Source organism: Notolepis coatsorum (assembly GCF_963971535.1).
Source record: "Notolepis coatsorum genome assembly, chromosome: 9".
Lineage (NCBI taxonomy): Eukaryota > Metazoa > Chordata > Actinopteri > Aulopiformes > Paralepididae > Notolepis > Notolepis coatsorum.
In genome coordinates, this window is record NC_140173.1 from 109211786 (window position 1) to 109229018 (window position 17233).

Consider the following 17233-nt stretch of genomic DNA (forward strand, 5'->3'; position numbering starts at 1 on the left):
CCTTGGATAGTACCTCCATTATCCCTCACTCTAACCAGACACTACCATTATAAGCTAGCTTTTATTCTCTCCACCACTTCTAACCACATTGACATTTTGGATTCGTTGAGACCCAGAATTCTTGCTGTAGATATTTCTTGATAAATCACATCGAGATATGTAAGAGACCAAACCTTCCTGCACATTTTTTCCGGTTGAAACCAGCGTGATGCGATCAGTTTTTTTAGCTACTGTGATACCCGATAAAACCAATCTCTTTAGCTGTGGATTTACTGCAAACTCAAAAACATCATTCAATAGTAATACAGAGGGGTGTACTGGTATATTCCAAGATACGAGTTTTGATAATTGATGGGTCACATCTTTCCAGAATGTCTTAACTGGTGGGCAGTCCCAATACATGTGCATAAATGTCCCTTCGTCTCCATTTGTACATTGGGAGCATTTTGAGTCTTGTTTAAGGCCCATTCTGTTCAGTCTTACAGGAGTCAAGTATGTCCTGTGAATATAGTTAAGATTGATTTGTTGATGGTCCGGGTTCCTTGATGTAAGATGGACATTTGCCCATGCTTCTTGCCAATCAAAGTCACTTTCCAGGTCTGGTATATCCCTCCTCCAGACAGAGTCTAGTTGGAGGGTTTCATACGAGGACGTTAGTAATTGATAATAAAAACCTGATACAAAACCTCTCAATGTATCTCTTTCATAGAAGAATTTGTGGTATCTGTGGTGTTCAACTGGTATGTCTAATGGAACACCATGAGACCTCAAACATAGGCGTAACTGTATGTAAAAAAGCCATGTGGACTCGGTGAGGTTAAACTTTGTGCATATTTCTCCATAACTACAAAAACCCTGGTTATTAAAAATATCCCCTAATGAGTGTATGCCTTGCTCTTCCCATATAGGGAATCTTATAGGACGTTTTTCCATTAAGAGTGCATTGTTATTGAATATGGGAGTATGATTATGCCATTTTTGAGGGTTAGGATATTTCTTTTGTGTTTCACGCCATATCCGGATTGCATGGGTAATTATGGGGCCAAATTTCCGCTCACAGTGCTTGATTGGTAGTTTAGTGTGTGCTATGTCCTTCAGTCTATGTGGGGCTACTATGTTTTCTTCCAATTTTCTCCAGGATGCCAATGCCTGGGGATCAAACCATATTGTCAATGGTCTTAATGTGTATGCCTTAAAATATTGGAAAAAATCTGGAACTGCCAAGCCACCGTCTGCTTTATTTCTCTGTGCAGTGGATCTTTTTATGCGAGGTGGTTTGTTATTCCAAATAAATTTGTATGTGGAGGAGTGTAATCTTTTCCAGTAACCCTCTGGAGGGGGTAACGGTAGCATTGAACTGATGAAGTTGATTCTTGGTAGTACATCCATCTTAACTATTGATACCCTTGCCTGTACTGAGTTTTTAAGTTTTGCCCATCTGTCCAGGTCGTCTTTGATTTTGTTCTGTATTTTTGTGTAATTGTGCTTCACCGTTTGTCTTATGGTGGGAAATATTTCCACACCCAAGCATCTAAAATGTTTTACCATGGGTATCTCACCTGGGAGGGTTGTGTCTTTTTTTGCATGGGTGTTAAGTGGAAGGAAAGCCGACTTCGGCCAATTTATTTTAAATCCCGATAAATCACCAAAGTTCTCTATCAACTTGAGTAGATGAGGCAATGTGGTGTTGGGGCTTTGCATGAACAATATTACGTCGTCCGCATATAAACAAATTTTATGTTGTGTGCCCTTGATTACGATTGGTTCTATGTATTGGGATTGTCTTATATATTGTGCTAAAGGCTCTAATGATAGATCGAATAGTCCGGGACTAAGAGGGCAACCCTGTCTGGCTGAGCGTGATACCGGAAAGATTTTGGAGATGAATGTACCTGTTGTAATCATGGCCGATGGGTCTTTGTATAATACTTTAATCATATCAATGAATCCTTTTCCTAACCCCATCCTTTCTAATACTGCCCATAGAAACGACCATTCCAGCCTGTCAAATGCTTTCATAGCATCCAGGGACAGCATCGCCTTAGGTATGGTGTCTTCTTTGTCTGCATCTAGTACGTGCAGTATTCGTCTTATGTTATCATTGATCAGGCGACCTCTTATGAAGCCAGTTTGGTCCGGATGAACTAAAGACGTCATATGCTTTTGTAATCTGATGGCTAATACCTTAGAGTACAGTTTGACATCGGTTCCGAGGAGGCTTAAGGGTCTGTAACTACCGCACTCGGTGGGGTCTTTGTCTTTTTTGAGAAGGACTGAAATGAGTGCAATATTGTCGTGTTTATGGAAGCTCCCCTCCTTGACTGAGTATAAGATCATATTTAGTAATAAGGGTCCAAATATGTCCCAACAAGAAAGGTACATTTCTGATGGGATACCGTCTCTTCCAGGAGCCTTACCATTTTTCATTTCGGATATGGCCTTCTTGAGTTCCTCTAATGTGATCGGTGCTTCTAACTGTTTAGCGTCGTCCTCCGAAAGTTTAGGGAGAATAATTTGATTAAGATATGTGTCCAATTTGTTTTGATCAAAGGTCGTTTCTGATTTATATAAGTCGGAGTAGAATTCTTTGAATGTATCGTTTATTATTTTGGGGTCTGTTACAAGTACTTGTTGTTTTCTAATGGCAGTTATATCTGCAAATTTTGCATTAATTCTTAATCGCATGGCTAATAGGTGACTAGGTTTAGAACCTTGGGAGTACTGCTGTTGTCTTGTGCTGCGTATTTGCATTTCCGATTTTTGTCTGTATATGGCATTGATCTCTGTTTTTAGTACGTTAACTTGATTTTCTAGTCTAGTTGAGTTGTTGTATTTTAAAGAATTAAATAACGTTGAGTAAAGCGTTTCCAGTTCAGACAGTTTTGTGCATTGATTCTTGCGCAATATGGAGGAAAATCTATCCGTGAAATCCTTGATCATACCCTTTACCGACATCCATATTATTCTGGGGTCTTGCACCGCGTTTGCATTCTCCCGTAGGAATACTGTGAGAGCTTCTTTGAGTTGTGTAATGAATTCCTTGTTGTTAAGCAGCATCGTATTAAAACGCCATCTTGGGGCCCGGGAAGATAGTATACCAAATGTTGCTTTTAGGAGTAAATAACAGTGCTGTATATTTGTAGACCTCTTCCAATGTACAGTTTATTCCCCCTCAAATGTATATACTCTATTATTACTATATATACTCTACTATTTTTGTATCACAAACAGTGCTGTATATTTGTAGATCTGGTATGTCATAAATGTCTAGTATTTTTGTAGATCTGGTATGTCATAAATGTCTAGATGTAACATACTCTACTATTTTTGTATCACAAACAGTGCTGTATATTTGTAGATCTGGTATGTCATAAATGTCTAGTATATTTGTAGATCTGGTATGTCATAAATGTCTAGATGTAACATTACTGTCTATCTGTATTAGGGATGCACCGAATGGGAAATTCTTGGCCGAAACCGATACCGAAAATAGGAAACAGTTGGCCGAAAACCGAATGCCGAAAGGCCGAAAATGATTAATATAAATATATATATATGTTTTTTTTTAGCTACCTGATTATGGCAAAAGACATGATTATGGCTAAACTTAACTTAAATAATATTAATAATCACTATTATGGGCCCATAAAACATTTATTCAGCACTTTTGAATGCATACATTAATTCCAGACTGTTAAGACTAAAAGACTACAACGATTGATGACGACTTCCTGTCCTCGCATTCCATTTCCGGTTTTCCGGTTAACGTTACATTTTCGTGTAGTGTAGTATGAACTCGTCATAACGTTAACATTACTCAATGTCCACTGTTGCTGCCACCGTTGCGTCGCAGATGGATGGTACACTGTTAGCTCCGTAGCTAATTCGCTCCTAGACTACTGATAGCAGTACCGTTAACGTCGGAGCTGATCAATACTCACAGGCTGTAGAATGCAGGAAGAGCTGCCAAGCTGCTCACGTTACATGTTGCGCATGCTACCGGTATGTATGTAGTCGCGTTTTGATGACGTCATCACAACAACACGTTATTTGACTTTCGGTCATATATTTTCGGTGCTAAAACCCTTTCGGCCGAAAGCCGAAAGAGCCTTTTTAACCATTTTCGGCTGATAATTTTCGGTAGCCGAATTTTCGGTGCATCCCTAATCTGTATGTCATGTTATGATGAATTGAAAATGGGGGACCCTGATGTAAACAAGACAAAAGTTGTGTATGTCGTAAACGAGAGAGAGAGAGAGAGAGAGAGAGAGAGAGAGAGAGAGAGAGAGAGAGAGAGAGAGCAAACGAGAGAGCCCCCCCCCCCCTCATCCGCATGCGCAGTAGTGCAAAGACTTGTCCAGGCCACAATACTTGTCCACGCCACGAAGCCCCGCCTCAAACCCGTCCACGCCACGAAGCCCCGCCCAGACGTTGGGCTCTGTGGCTCTGCAGATATACCCTATTGCTGCAGAGTCACAAGCACACAAGGAAACTTATAAGATATTGGACAGTGCCGGGTAGGGCTGCACGATTAATCGATTTTTAATTGAAATGGCGATTTGGAATGATGCAATTATAAAAACGCAAAAAAATATATATATCGCAATAAAAAAAAAATTAACCAGGAAGTCCCATTGAGATACAAGATCGGTTTGGGAGAGGGAGTTAAGGGGTTTTAGATTGTGTCTTCTGAAGTTTAGACTTCAGAGAGGGAGAGTAAAGTACAGAAAAAAAGGTACCATTGGGTAGGCCTACCGGTATCGATTCCCAGGTAAAAAACACATATTCGAGAAGAGCAACACCCTCTCCGTCTCCTTCTTCTGTGCCACACTTGAACTCAACATTCTTACCTGGATTCCTAACACACTGGCACCAGGCACACAATGGCTGAACGGCTCAGGAGACAGGGATTGATATCATAGGCGAGTCAATCTATGAAAAAAAAGCACTTAACCCAAAAAAAATTTATACAAAAGGTTTTTCGATGGATTCCGATAGTATTGGGCGTGCTAAATAACATACTAAAAGTCGACCAAAAGCCGCCATTTCCAAGATGGCGTCCCAGATGGCGGTGGAGATATTAAAATGGCTATATCTCAAATTGAGAATATGGTGCAAAGGATTTCTCAACTGATTCTGGTACCTCTGGGCATGTTCACTAACATACTAAAAATCTAGGAAAATACACCTTCCAGAAAGGCTTAATTTTCAAGATGGCGTCCAAAATGGCGGCAGACCAAGCTTAAAATGGCTATATATCTCAATAGAAAAAAATATATAACTATGATTTTTCACTTGATTCTGGTACCTCTAGACATGCTTGTGAACATACTAAAAATCTAGGAAAATACACCTTCCGGAAAGGCATCATTTTCAAGATGGCGTCCAAACTGGCGCCCAAATTGTACTGCACCAAACATGCTTGGTAAGGATATTGATGTGTTGAACACGACCGTCTTATTTGCTGCAGACAATGTAGATCATAATATTCTAACAATTGATGGGAAAGGGACATTTCATGGGATGGGCATGATAGCTGCCTTGACACCAGGACAGAAGACAGACCAAAGGATTCCGAGGTTCAGAATTAATGAACTGAATCTTGTGCAGAGGTCAAAAGTTGTGATAATAGATTATCACTTTGCCAAACACTTTTGCAGAGACACCACATTTAAAGAACTTCCAAGACTCGCAGAATGTAACAAGATGGTTGATCTGCTTTGGGAGTTATCGTTCAATTTCAAACAGCCTGCACCTGGTTGGCAGGGGATGATGCACATTATTCATAAGCAGTGTTGGGACTAACGCGTTACAAAGTAACGCATTACAGTAACGAAGTTACTTTTTGCGATAAATAGTACTCTAACGCATTACTTTTCAAATTCAGTAACGCTACTTACATTACTGAATGGTTCGTCACTGCGTTATTTGCGTTATATACGGCGTAGATTGATAGCGAGCGGTAGTGATTATTATTATTATTATTATTATTTATCCTCATATCCTGTCTGCCTGGCTGCGAGGAAACGCTATGCTGGGGGCGTGTTTTGTTTACTATTCCTGAGATTCCTGACTGATAATGGCAGCGCCCAGCTACTGCTACTCGCGTATTTCTCTTTTGTTTTGGCTCAAAGATACTGGAGTATAACGTTAACTACGAGGACTCATCCAAATCCACTCGCCACCCGCGTAGAATGATACGAGGCGACACACAGCAAATGGGACGGAAAACTTTTTTCAACTACTTGGAGAGAGAATATACAGTACAACATGGAAATGAAACAAAGAAAATGTTTAAGGGGCTGCAGGACTAACTTTACATCTCGACAGACACTGGTGAGTGCAGTGATGTGAATGTAAATGAATGGAAACTCAAGTTGATCAACGCATTTCTGACTACAAATCTGCCAGGGAATCTCATCAATACTAATCAAACAATATAAATATAGTCCTTTCATGCACAATTGATATCCTAACTATTCTAACGTTGCAATGCACGATTGATATCTTAAACAACGTTGCAAGACTGTTATAATGAAACGCTCCGGCGACAGATATCAAGGCTGTTCCTCAAGCACTTATTTTCAACCTAGAACCTAGAATGTGCATGCGCTCAACCTAAACGTGCATGCGCGCAACCTAAACGTGCATGCGCGCAACCTAAACGTGCCTGCGCTCAACCTCCCAGAGCAATTAGGCACGGTGCATTTCTTATTACGTCGGGACATTTGTGTTTGTGTCAGATTTGTGTTTATCTAGACCACATTGCTTAGCAGAGTTCAGTGATGTGAATGGAAACTGTCAAGTTGATCAACCGATTTTGAGTATCTGTATCTGGCTGCATGGGAGCATTTTTTTTCTTCTTCAAGTAACTAAATAGTTACTTTTCACAGTAACGCATTACTTTTGGGTGTAAGTAACTAGTAACGTAACGGAGTTACTTTTTAAATGAGTAACTAGTAAAGTAACTGAGTTACTATTTTTCAGTAACTAGCACAACACTGTTCATAAGGGAGATGAACATCCAGGGCAGTCTTCAGTGAGATACTTACCAATGATAGACATGTACTCCGGAGACAAAACATGCATTCTGTCAACACTGGAGTTCATTTGTGGTCTGGCATCCAAACACCACCTTGCCCCAGTAGTTACATTTGACCAACCCCTATATTGGAAAGCAGCGGAGATAATCCTAGATTCACCACAGTGCAGTCACCTCAAGTCCTTTGTCCTGCTCCTAGGAGGATTTCACACATTTATGAATTTGCTAGGAGCAATTGGTACACTGATGGACGGTACAGGACTTAAGGACATTCTAGGGGTAGTCTATGGGGAGAACTCAGTAGCCCATATGATGACAGGCAAATCAGTTCAGAGAGCATTCCGTGGCCATCTTCTGGTTGACAAATGTCTTAACCGCATGATAATATCAGAAATGGTAGATGATAGTCATGAATTTGCAGCAATGGTTGAACAGTCTGAAGCAATGTATACCTCAATAGTTAAGGGTGAAATGCCATTGGAAACAGTGTTCACATCAGAGACCCTCATTACAATAAATGAAGAGCTGGGAAAAAGGAAGATGGAACTGTGTGCTAGATCCAAAACTAGTCAGTTGTGGCTAAATTACCAACACATGTTAGAAGTTGCTAGGTCACTGATAACAGCAGATCGCACAGGTTCCTGGCTTTTGCACCTACGCGCTGTTTCTGAATGCATGCCGATATTCGCTGCGGCTGGGCATTACAATTATTTGAAATCGGCACACTTTTATGTCCAAGAGATGAGTCAGCTTCACATCAACCACCCAGATGTCTTCAGACAATTTGAAAAGGGTTTTCATGTTATCCGTCGCAGCAGCCAATCATGGGCAGGCCTCAGCTCAGATCTTGTAATCGAAACAACATTGATGAGGTCATTGAAGACTACAGGAGGGATGACACATGGAAGTGGAATGACCGACAATCAGAGATCCCTTTGGACAATGTCAAAGGGCATAACATCAGAGTATAACACCGCAATGCAGGAGTTCTCAAACCAGACATACACAACATCAGAACAGCACAAGGATTCAACAGAGGCAAGGATGAAAAGGGATGCTGCTGACCTGGAGAAGATCACTTCAAAACTTGCTATATGTTCACCTTTCTCTCCAGACTCTTCTTTAAGGAATGTTGTTACAGGTGTTGTCGCTGAGGATGGAGTGAACGTGCATGATTATGACTCTGTTGGACGCAACATCATGCACAAAATGATCGGACAGCCGGCATTCACATTTTCATTTAGTAGAAAGGATAAAGCCATAACCCTTGGACAAAAATCGTCTATCAAGGTTGCTCCTGATTGAATCATTGATTATGCACTTCTTTTTCAACGTTTCCTTATTGTCTCCCAAACTGGAGAGCTGTCATTGGAGGAGGTTATGCGTTACGAACTCAGTCCTTTCCCTCCTGCCCTCTTTGAAGCCGGAAACGTCTTCCGCAAAGCTGATAAACCACAACTAGCGCACGCGATCTGTGATCATGCAAGTGATGCAATCCTAGATTCTGTACCAGAAACGGAGCATTATGTTCTTGATGGTGGTTCACTCCTTCACCGAATACAATGGAAGCACGGACAAAGCTATGGTAAAATTGCACAGTCATATGCAGACTTCACCATCCAACATTATGGCTCAGCTACAACCATTGTGTTTGATGGCTATGAGGATGGGCCATCCATTAAAGACAACACACATCAAAGAAGAGGAAACAATATTCATCCCATTGTCAACTTCACTGCTGAGACAGAGTTCTCAGGTAAGAAGGAGGAGTTCCTGTCAAGAGATCTGAATAAACAGAAACTGATCCACATGATAAGTGATGAACTGAAAGAACGGGATTGCACTGTGGTCAATTCACTTGGAGATGCTGATGTAGACATAGTAAGGGCCGCAGTGGGATCATCTCTTCTTCACACCACAACGCTGATTGGAGAAGATACTGATCTCCTCGTCTTACTTCTTTACTATGCACAGAGAGATAGCAAGGGCCTTTATTTCAGATCAGACAAGTCGAAAGCTGATGGCAGTTTTAAAGTGTACGCCATAAACCATTTGAAAGAAGTACTCGGACAGGATGTGTGTTCTCAGTTGCTGTTCATCCATGCTGTGACTGGCTGTGACACAACTTCCCGGATCTTCGGAGTTGGCAAAAAGACAGCATTCCAAAAACTTGTAAAAAGGGATCCTGTCCTTCAGGCTTGTGCCAATGCATTCACTGTACCAAACCAGACAACAGATGTGATCGATGACCTTGGGTGCCAAGCAATGGCTGTCTTTTTTGGTGGAAAGTGCACAGATTCGCTTGCAAAAATGAGATATAACATTTTCAGCAAGAAGGTTGTCTCAGCTTCATCAACGGTAACGCCTGAACGTCTACCACCAACTGAATCTGCTACCAAATTCCACTGTCGTAGAGCATACTACCAGGTCATGGTCTGGATGGGAACAGATGATGGTATAGATGCTCTAGACTGGGGCTGGAACCTGCAGGACAATAGATTTATCCCACTCATGTCAACAATGAATGCTGCTCCAGACAGTCTCTTGAAGGTCATTCATTGTAACTGTACCACTGCCTGCAAGACACTTCGCTGCTCATGCAGAAAATATGGACTACCTTGTACTACTGTCTGTGGACCATGTCAACTTCATGAATGTGACAATCCACATAACAAGTTTCTCCCAGAGGATCCTGAAGATGATGATGAGTAGGCCTAAAGACCACAATAAGTGGGTCATTTATTTTGTGTTCAACACCAAAGCCAGCTTTCTAGGTTGAATATAATAACCAATTTTAATTTTAGCCAAAATAAGCTACAGGCAGCCATTTTGATGATGCAAATGATGCATTCCTAGCAGATATATTTAGCTAGATATTTTGCTCGTTATTAATGTATAGAGGTGCCAGAATCAGTTTATAAATCCTTTAGAAATGTTTTCCCATTTGAGATACAGGCATTCTAAGCTCCCAGTCGTCATTTTGGACACCATTTTGAAAATTAAGCCTCTTCGGAAGGTGTATTTCCCTAAACCTTTAGTATGTCTAGGGGTACTTGGGGTACCAGAATCAAATGACAAAATCATTTATATAATTTTTATATTGACATATATATAGCCATTTTAAGCTTGGCCAGCCGCAATTTTGGACGCCATCTTGAAAATGAAGCCTTTCTGGAAGGTGTATTTTCCTAGATTTTTAGTATGTTAGTGAGCATGCCCAGAGGTACCAGAATCAGTTGAGAAATCCTTTGCACCATTTTCTTAATTTGAGATATAGCCATTTTAATCGCCCCGGCGCCATCTGGGACTCCATCTTGGAAATGACGGCTTTCGGAGGGGTCGATTTTGGTCGACTTTTAGTATGTTATTTAGCATGCCCAATACTACCAGAATCCATTGAAAAACCTTTTGTATCAATTTTTTTGGGGTTAAACCATATATTGACTCGCCTATCAGCCAATTAAGGGGGAGGGATGATTAGGTGGCCTTGATGTCAAAGACCTGATTGGGAATTTGGCCAAGAGAATGGGGAACCCCCTACTCTTTGCGATAGATGCCCTGGTTTCTTTAATGACCAAATTCAATCAGGACCTCGGTTTACTTTAGCATCTCATCCGAAGGACGGCACTCGCAGCTATACGGTGTCCCTTAGGCTTGGTCGGTATGACGGTATTACGGTATACCAGGGTATTTAGAAATCCCGACGGTATTGAAAATCAATACAGTCAAAATCACAGATGCGTTTCAGTTTATATTACACTGAAACGGAGTTTTAACAGTGGTTGGTTGTAGTGCACACACGTGCCAGCAGAGGGCGAGACCAGTCCTCACTAGTGGAGCGAGCCGCAGAGCTGGTTGTCTACACACAGGAGGTGGAGGAGGGGAACCCCCCCCCCCCCCCCCCCCCGCGCTGATGAAAATGAAAGTCATACCGTCATATACCGTATACCGGGGTATTAGGTCATCAATGTATGACGGTATGAAAAAAATTTGTGTCCCTATCACCATAACAGGGGCATTGTAACTGCCAAGTCCAGAGGACAGATGTCTCCCCACTGGACAACAACACCACTTTCACAGCCTTGACCGGGGCTCGAACCGGTGATCTTCCGATCATGAGTCCGGAGCTCTACCTCTTCTAATATTGTTGTTATTATGTGATTATTGATGTCATTGTTGAATGAATGATTCTTGTCTAGAGTATCTAGTGGCACCCTTTCGTCTAGTGCAGTGAGGAAGGACTCACACACATATATATATATATATACACACAGTCACACACACATAACGGGGCTGTTCAAACAGAGAAATATATATTGCAGACGTTTCAGTCCATGTTGGACTTTCCTCAGTGCAAAGTGAGGCATGCATGATGCGTCCCCCTATATGTGGGGTTCTCTGCAGGTGATCTAGGGCAGTGGTTCCCAAAGTCGGGGTCGCGACCCAAAGGTGGGCCGCGAGCAGCCACGGGAGGGCCGCGAGATGATTAAAAAAAAAAAAAAAAAAAAAAAAATGTTTTTTTTGTCAGGCCACTGAACTTAGAAGCAGGCCAGGACAGTGTTTCTAGTTGTATTCTAAAATTCTATTCTATTGTATTCGAAAATGTGACTATATGGTTTTATATTAACTTAATAAATAAACAAAAACGAAAAATCTACTTATTTCAACGAACATTTCAAACTAAATAACAGATTATGCACATAAAACGCTGAAAACAACCGAAGCAACAATAGTATTTTAATGAGGCTATTATTATTATCATTATTATTTTGCAACAAGTTAGCCCTCTCATAAATAGCACATATAAATGAATAACTAACTTGAACTAACTTAATAGGATTGAAGTGATATTTGGCTTAAAAAATCGGTCGACTGGCAAAAAAAAAAAGCCTGACGATGTGCATTGGGCCGCGGCTCTCTGACGCCTTATTTTCTGGGTCCCGGCCTGAAAAGTTTGGGAACCCCTGATCTAGGGCTTGATTTGGACACACATGGAGCCAACTGCCAGCAGGTCAGGTCATTACAAACACACCTGTAGAGTTTATAGAGTGAATCATCATGCATGTCTCAGTCTGGGAGGAAAGTCCAACATGGACTGAAATCTCATCTCCCTCTTATCAGGTCAGTCTGGCAGGCCTTACCTGGTGAGGTAGAGTCTATGCAGCTGAGGAGACGCTCTCCAGTGAGGAGAACAGAGCAGGTAAGAGGCTGGTGGGCACTCACTTCCCTCTGAAAGCTCTGAGGACCAAAACACATTTTATTTTAATAAAAAGAATAATAATATAATAATAATAATAATATTATATATTATAATTTATAATATTATTTTGACTTTGGGCAGTGGGTAATTTGTTCAAATTTAACAAGGTGATGGTAGACGGGTAAATCAATGTTTTGTTTCTAATCTATTATCTAAATCTATTATCACCGATCATCATTTCTAAGTGTGATGGCATCCACCTTCAATACCCCCCCCCCCCCCCCCACCCCCAAATCTTCCCCTCAAGTGCCTCTCTGACAAAGAGAATGTGTTTTACAAGGATGGATACAGAAGTATCGAGCCAGGATTCTTCTAGGCTGTTCCATTTCTGCAGCGTGCAGCAACTTCACGTACAACCGCCCCCAACTGGACATGACGCTAGTCTGCCAACAGACCACGTTCCCGGTCGCTGATACAAAGACCAGGTAAATCAGTAGGAAGAACTTAACAGATCTTCTATGAGGTGATTTTCCAAAGAAGGGGAGAGGCCAGTACAGTGCAGAACAAGTGCATAGCTCATGTAAAGCATAGCAGAGTTGTTCTACATTACACTGGCTCGCCCCATCTGTACTAACCATATGATATATGGACAAAATATCATATCACAGTATTTCACACATCAGTATTTGATGGAATTTAGTTTTCCAGTACAAATTACAATGTGATATGAAATCATTTTCTTTTTACTTTTTTAATTCTGCTGCCAGGAACAATTTCTTGATGACTCTATATTTATTTGTACAATGTGCATATATCGTGATGTGGTAAAGATCTGTACTTTTGCATGGATCCATGAAGGTGTACCTCCCAGCCCTAACTGAAAACCTGGTAAAAGCATTGGGCCTCATTCACCAATACTCTCTTATTATTTTTCTTATATTCTTGCTTACCTGTCTGTTAACACATTCTGTGCCATAAACGAGTTAACTCGTTATTGGCCGCCATGCAGGGAACAAACTTAACTTTTTGACTTACCAGCCATTTGGCTGGTAGATTTTAAAAACTACTAGCCGGGCAGATTTTTTACCAGCCAAAAATCCAATTAATATTTATATTGTAACGTTTGGCCACTTTAAATCATTGAACAGAGAGAGAGAGAGGTAGATAGATAGATAGAGAGAGAAGGCAGGCCTGAAAACCTACCTGTTCAAAAAGGCCTTTGACTGTTAGCTTTTTATTTTAATTTTATTGTGCTTTTGTTTTTAAATTGTCTGTTTATACTATGTTTTTAATTAACTATGTTCTATTTTTATCTTATTTTTATTCTGTATTTTATTTTATTTGTTTTACTAATAATTATTTTATTTCTATTTTTTTAACTGTTTTAACCATGTAGTGTAGCACAAAAGTGCATTACAAATCCAATCTAGTATTATTATTATGTGTGGCTGCCGCCCTGGCGGACATCTGTGCTCTACTGAGTGCACCTTTCTAGTCTAGAGAGAGAGCGCTGATTCCCCGTAGCTGAGCAGCCCAGGTGTTTTGTCAACACAAGTTGGAAGGAACCCTGGAGGAAGCGATATAAGGAAATGAATTGCCAATAAATGTGAAGTTATCTTTGAACCTGTTGCAGGGAATATGCCTCTCCACATATTTGGTCAAATGCGAAATAGTAAAATATCAGAGCACAATCAAAAACGCGATTGCAGCGTTTTCTTGTAGGCTAAAGGGTGATGTAAGACCTCATGTGCGTCTCATGTTACAAACTTGACATCATGAGCAGAGCACATCTCATTTACATTTAAAGTCACACACACACACACACACACACACACACTTTCAACTCACCATGACCTCGAGCAGAGCGCATCTCATTTACATTTAAAGACACACACACACACACACACACACACACACAGTTTCACTTTCGTTTCAACTCACCACTCCTGCATCATATTAATGCCGACCCATGCAGTGGATTTTGTTGGCCGCCAGATGGCGCCCAGACCTTAATTTATGACGGCCAAACATTAAATCTACAAGCCAGTGGCGCTGGGCGTGTAACTATTTTGTACCCTGCCGCCATGTGTTGAGCGCCAGAAACGAGTTAACTAATTTTTGGGATTGTTATTTCATTTATTCGCTATATATATTCATAATTCATAGCTGCAGCCTCTGGTATCCTCTTCAGAGCCTGTGTGAGCTGGCAGACGGTCAACACCGCCCTCTACTGCCAGGCGGAGCTATTGCATCTCATTGAAAATGGGTTGGTGTGTTTTAGGAGGCGATCTGAGCCAGGCCGTCATTGTGAACCGGTTGGTAGTGTGGTGCGGACCTCCACGAGCATTATTTGGAATTGCGATCAGATATTTTGATTATCTCTTTTGCATTACATCAGATACAAGGTTAGATGATTATATATAAATTTGTTCGTTGATCTGACATTTATTTCTACCGCGATCACAGCTATATGTGTGGACCGTGTATGGCTGTTTACCGTTGGCTGCGGTGTGGGGGGGGGGGAGCCCCGCTACGAGGGTCATTTCATGTATGGACGAGGAGACATACTAATGATAATCTAGCGTTGATATCAGGATGATTAGATAATCAGCCAAAAGATTACAACGTGATGACTGGATTACAGTAAAACGCCTTTTTCTCGCCTTTTTCCTGGAATTACTGAAAAACACCCAAACCATACTCTATTCAAAACGGTATAAAACGGAAATGTACCGATGAAAAAACAATCTGTCTCGGGCATGTTAACTAGAAGCAACTCACTGAGACCGACGGCGTTATTAGACCCATAGATATAATATAAGATATATTTTAAGCACTTGCAAATGTCACAGTCTAAAACTATATCCATTGAATAAAGACCTGGCGATGAATGGGGTATCAGCGCCCCCTGGTGCTGGCGGTCAATGTGTTAAGAGAACAAATAGAAAAGCCACCGCCACATTCATCAAGCCCAGGTAAAAAACACATATTCGAGAAGAGCAACACCCTCTCCGTCTCCTTCTTCTGTGCCACACTTGAACTCAACATTCTTACCTGGATTCCTAACACACTGGCACACCAGGCACACATCACAATGGCTGAACGGCTCAGGAGACAGGGATTGATATCAGCCAATTAAGGGGGAGAGATGATTAGGTGGCCTTGATGTCAGAGACCTGATTGGGAATTTGGCCAAGAGAATGGGGAACCCCCTACTCTTTGCGATAGATGCCCTGGTTTCTTTAATGACCAAATTCAGTCAGGACCTCGGTTTACTTTAGCATCTCATCCGAAGGACGGCACTCGCAGCTATACGGTGTCCCTTAGGCTTGGGCGGTATGACGGTATTACGGTATACCAGGGTATTTCGAAATCCCGACGGTATTGAAAATCAATACCGTCAAAATCACAGATGCGTTTCAGTTTATATTACACTGAAACTGAGTTTTAACAGTGGTTGGTTGTAGTGCACACACGTGCCAGCAGAGGGCGAGACCAGTCCTCACTAGTGGAGCGAGCCGCAGAGCTGGTTGTCTACACACAGGAGGTGGAGGAGGGGAAACCCCCTCCTCCGACACTTGCAAATGTCACAGTCTAAAACTATATCCATTGAATAAAGACCTGGCGATGAATGGGGTATCAGCGCCCCCTGGTGCTGGCGGTCAATGTGTTAAGAGAACAATAAGAAAAGCCACCGCCACATTCATCAAGCCGTTCTTAACGTCGAAATGATGAATCCCACTCATTCTTAAATTCAAATGCGCATTCGCGCTAAAATCCTTTGCATACAGACACGCCCGCCATCTCCTTATAAGGCGAACGAGGCGTGTGTAAAACAGCCGAGTTTCGGCATCTGATCGCTGTCTGATCCATTCAACAGGAAGCGATTTGCGACTGATCTCAAAATGACACACACACAGTCACATGTTTTGCGACTCAGTGCATGTGTTCCTGTGGGTCGCTCATCGCATGTGTGTGTGTTAATCTGATGACAAATAAAGACTTATACTTGTACTTATACGTATACCGCGTACTGTATAGTGCGAAATAAATCGTTCAAGCAAAGTAGGCTTTGTCAATACTGAACGACTTGACGATGCTTGTCAAGAACCAATCGTGCAGTAGGTTGGGAAATACTGGATCTGTCACCTGCCATCTCTCTCTGAAAGGTCCCTGTGGCTAAAACCCTGAATGCGCTCAGAATTTGTACGATCAGAGAAGAGAAGAGAGGAGAGATGTTGTAAATATGCGTTCTATGCGTACGCCTGAGCAGCCAGCATCTAACTGTTCTAACAGCAATATATAATCCATTTCATAAGAAGAACACACGCAATAAGTTATAATAATAATAATTATTATTATTATTGAAAAGTTCTGGGTTTATAAAGTCGTATTTGGGGGCAATTGACCAATGGTTTGCTTTCAACCCATGAACTTCTTCCTCTCTCACCTTTTTATATATATTTTTTTATTGTATCTACTAAAACAGTATTGTATTGTATTGTTTGTTTTGTAAAGTGTCTTTGAGCATTAGGAAAAGCGCTATATAAATCTGATGTATCATTATTATTAGGAATGGTAGGCTTTTTGGAATGTTTCTCATCTGGGTAAGAGTTTCTTATCTGGGTAAGAGTGCTCTCGACCACTCGACCCCAACAATAAGAAAACATTGCTGAATCCCAGGTAAGAACAAAATAAGAGGAAATGCTAGTTAAGCACGAAATCTGTTCTTATATCGCTTCATGAATGAGGCCCAATGTCTTCATCACCAACCTGATATTCTGAGAGGGAGGATTTAACGCTCTGGATGTCCACGGCGGGCGGAGTCAGCATCTCTATCCTCTCCACTACGGTGTAAAGCCAGCGGATGAGCTCCTCCAGGTTAGAACAGAACATCTAGTGGGAGGAACACATTCGCTGCTGCTTTTAGAACATCATCACGGCCGTATTATTATGAATATTTCTTTATGGAAAATGTTATGTATTGCAAA

General features: G+C 41.4%; 1 protein-coding gene across 1 annotated transcript in view; it reads right to left on the reverse strand.

The window, feature by feature from the left end:
- The window catches only part of cep68 (centrosomal protein 68), a 73524-nt gene that overhangs the window by 15684 nt on the left and 40607 nt on the right, over positions 1 to 17233 (reverse strand). Inside the window, exons 5-6 of the mRNA XM_084321141.1 lie at positions 17016 to 17138; positions 12184 to 12280 (exon numbers count right to left, since the gene is read on the reverse strand). Coding sequence (XP_084177267.1) covers positions 12184 to 12280; positions 17016 to 17138 — 220 coding nt within the window. The remainder of the gene's footprint in view (positions 1 to 12183; positions 12281 to 17015; positions 17139 to 17233) is intronic.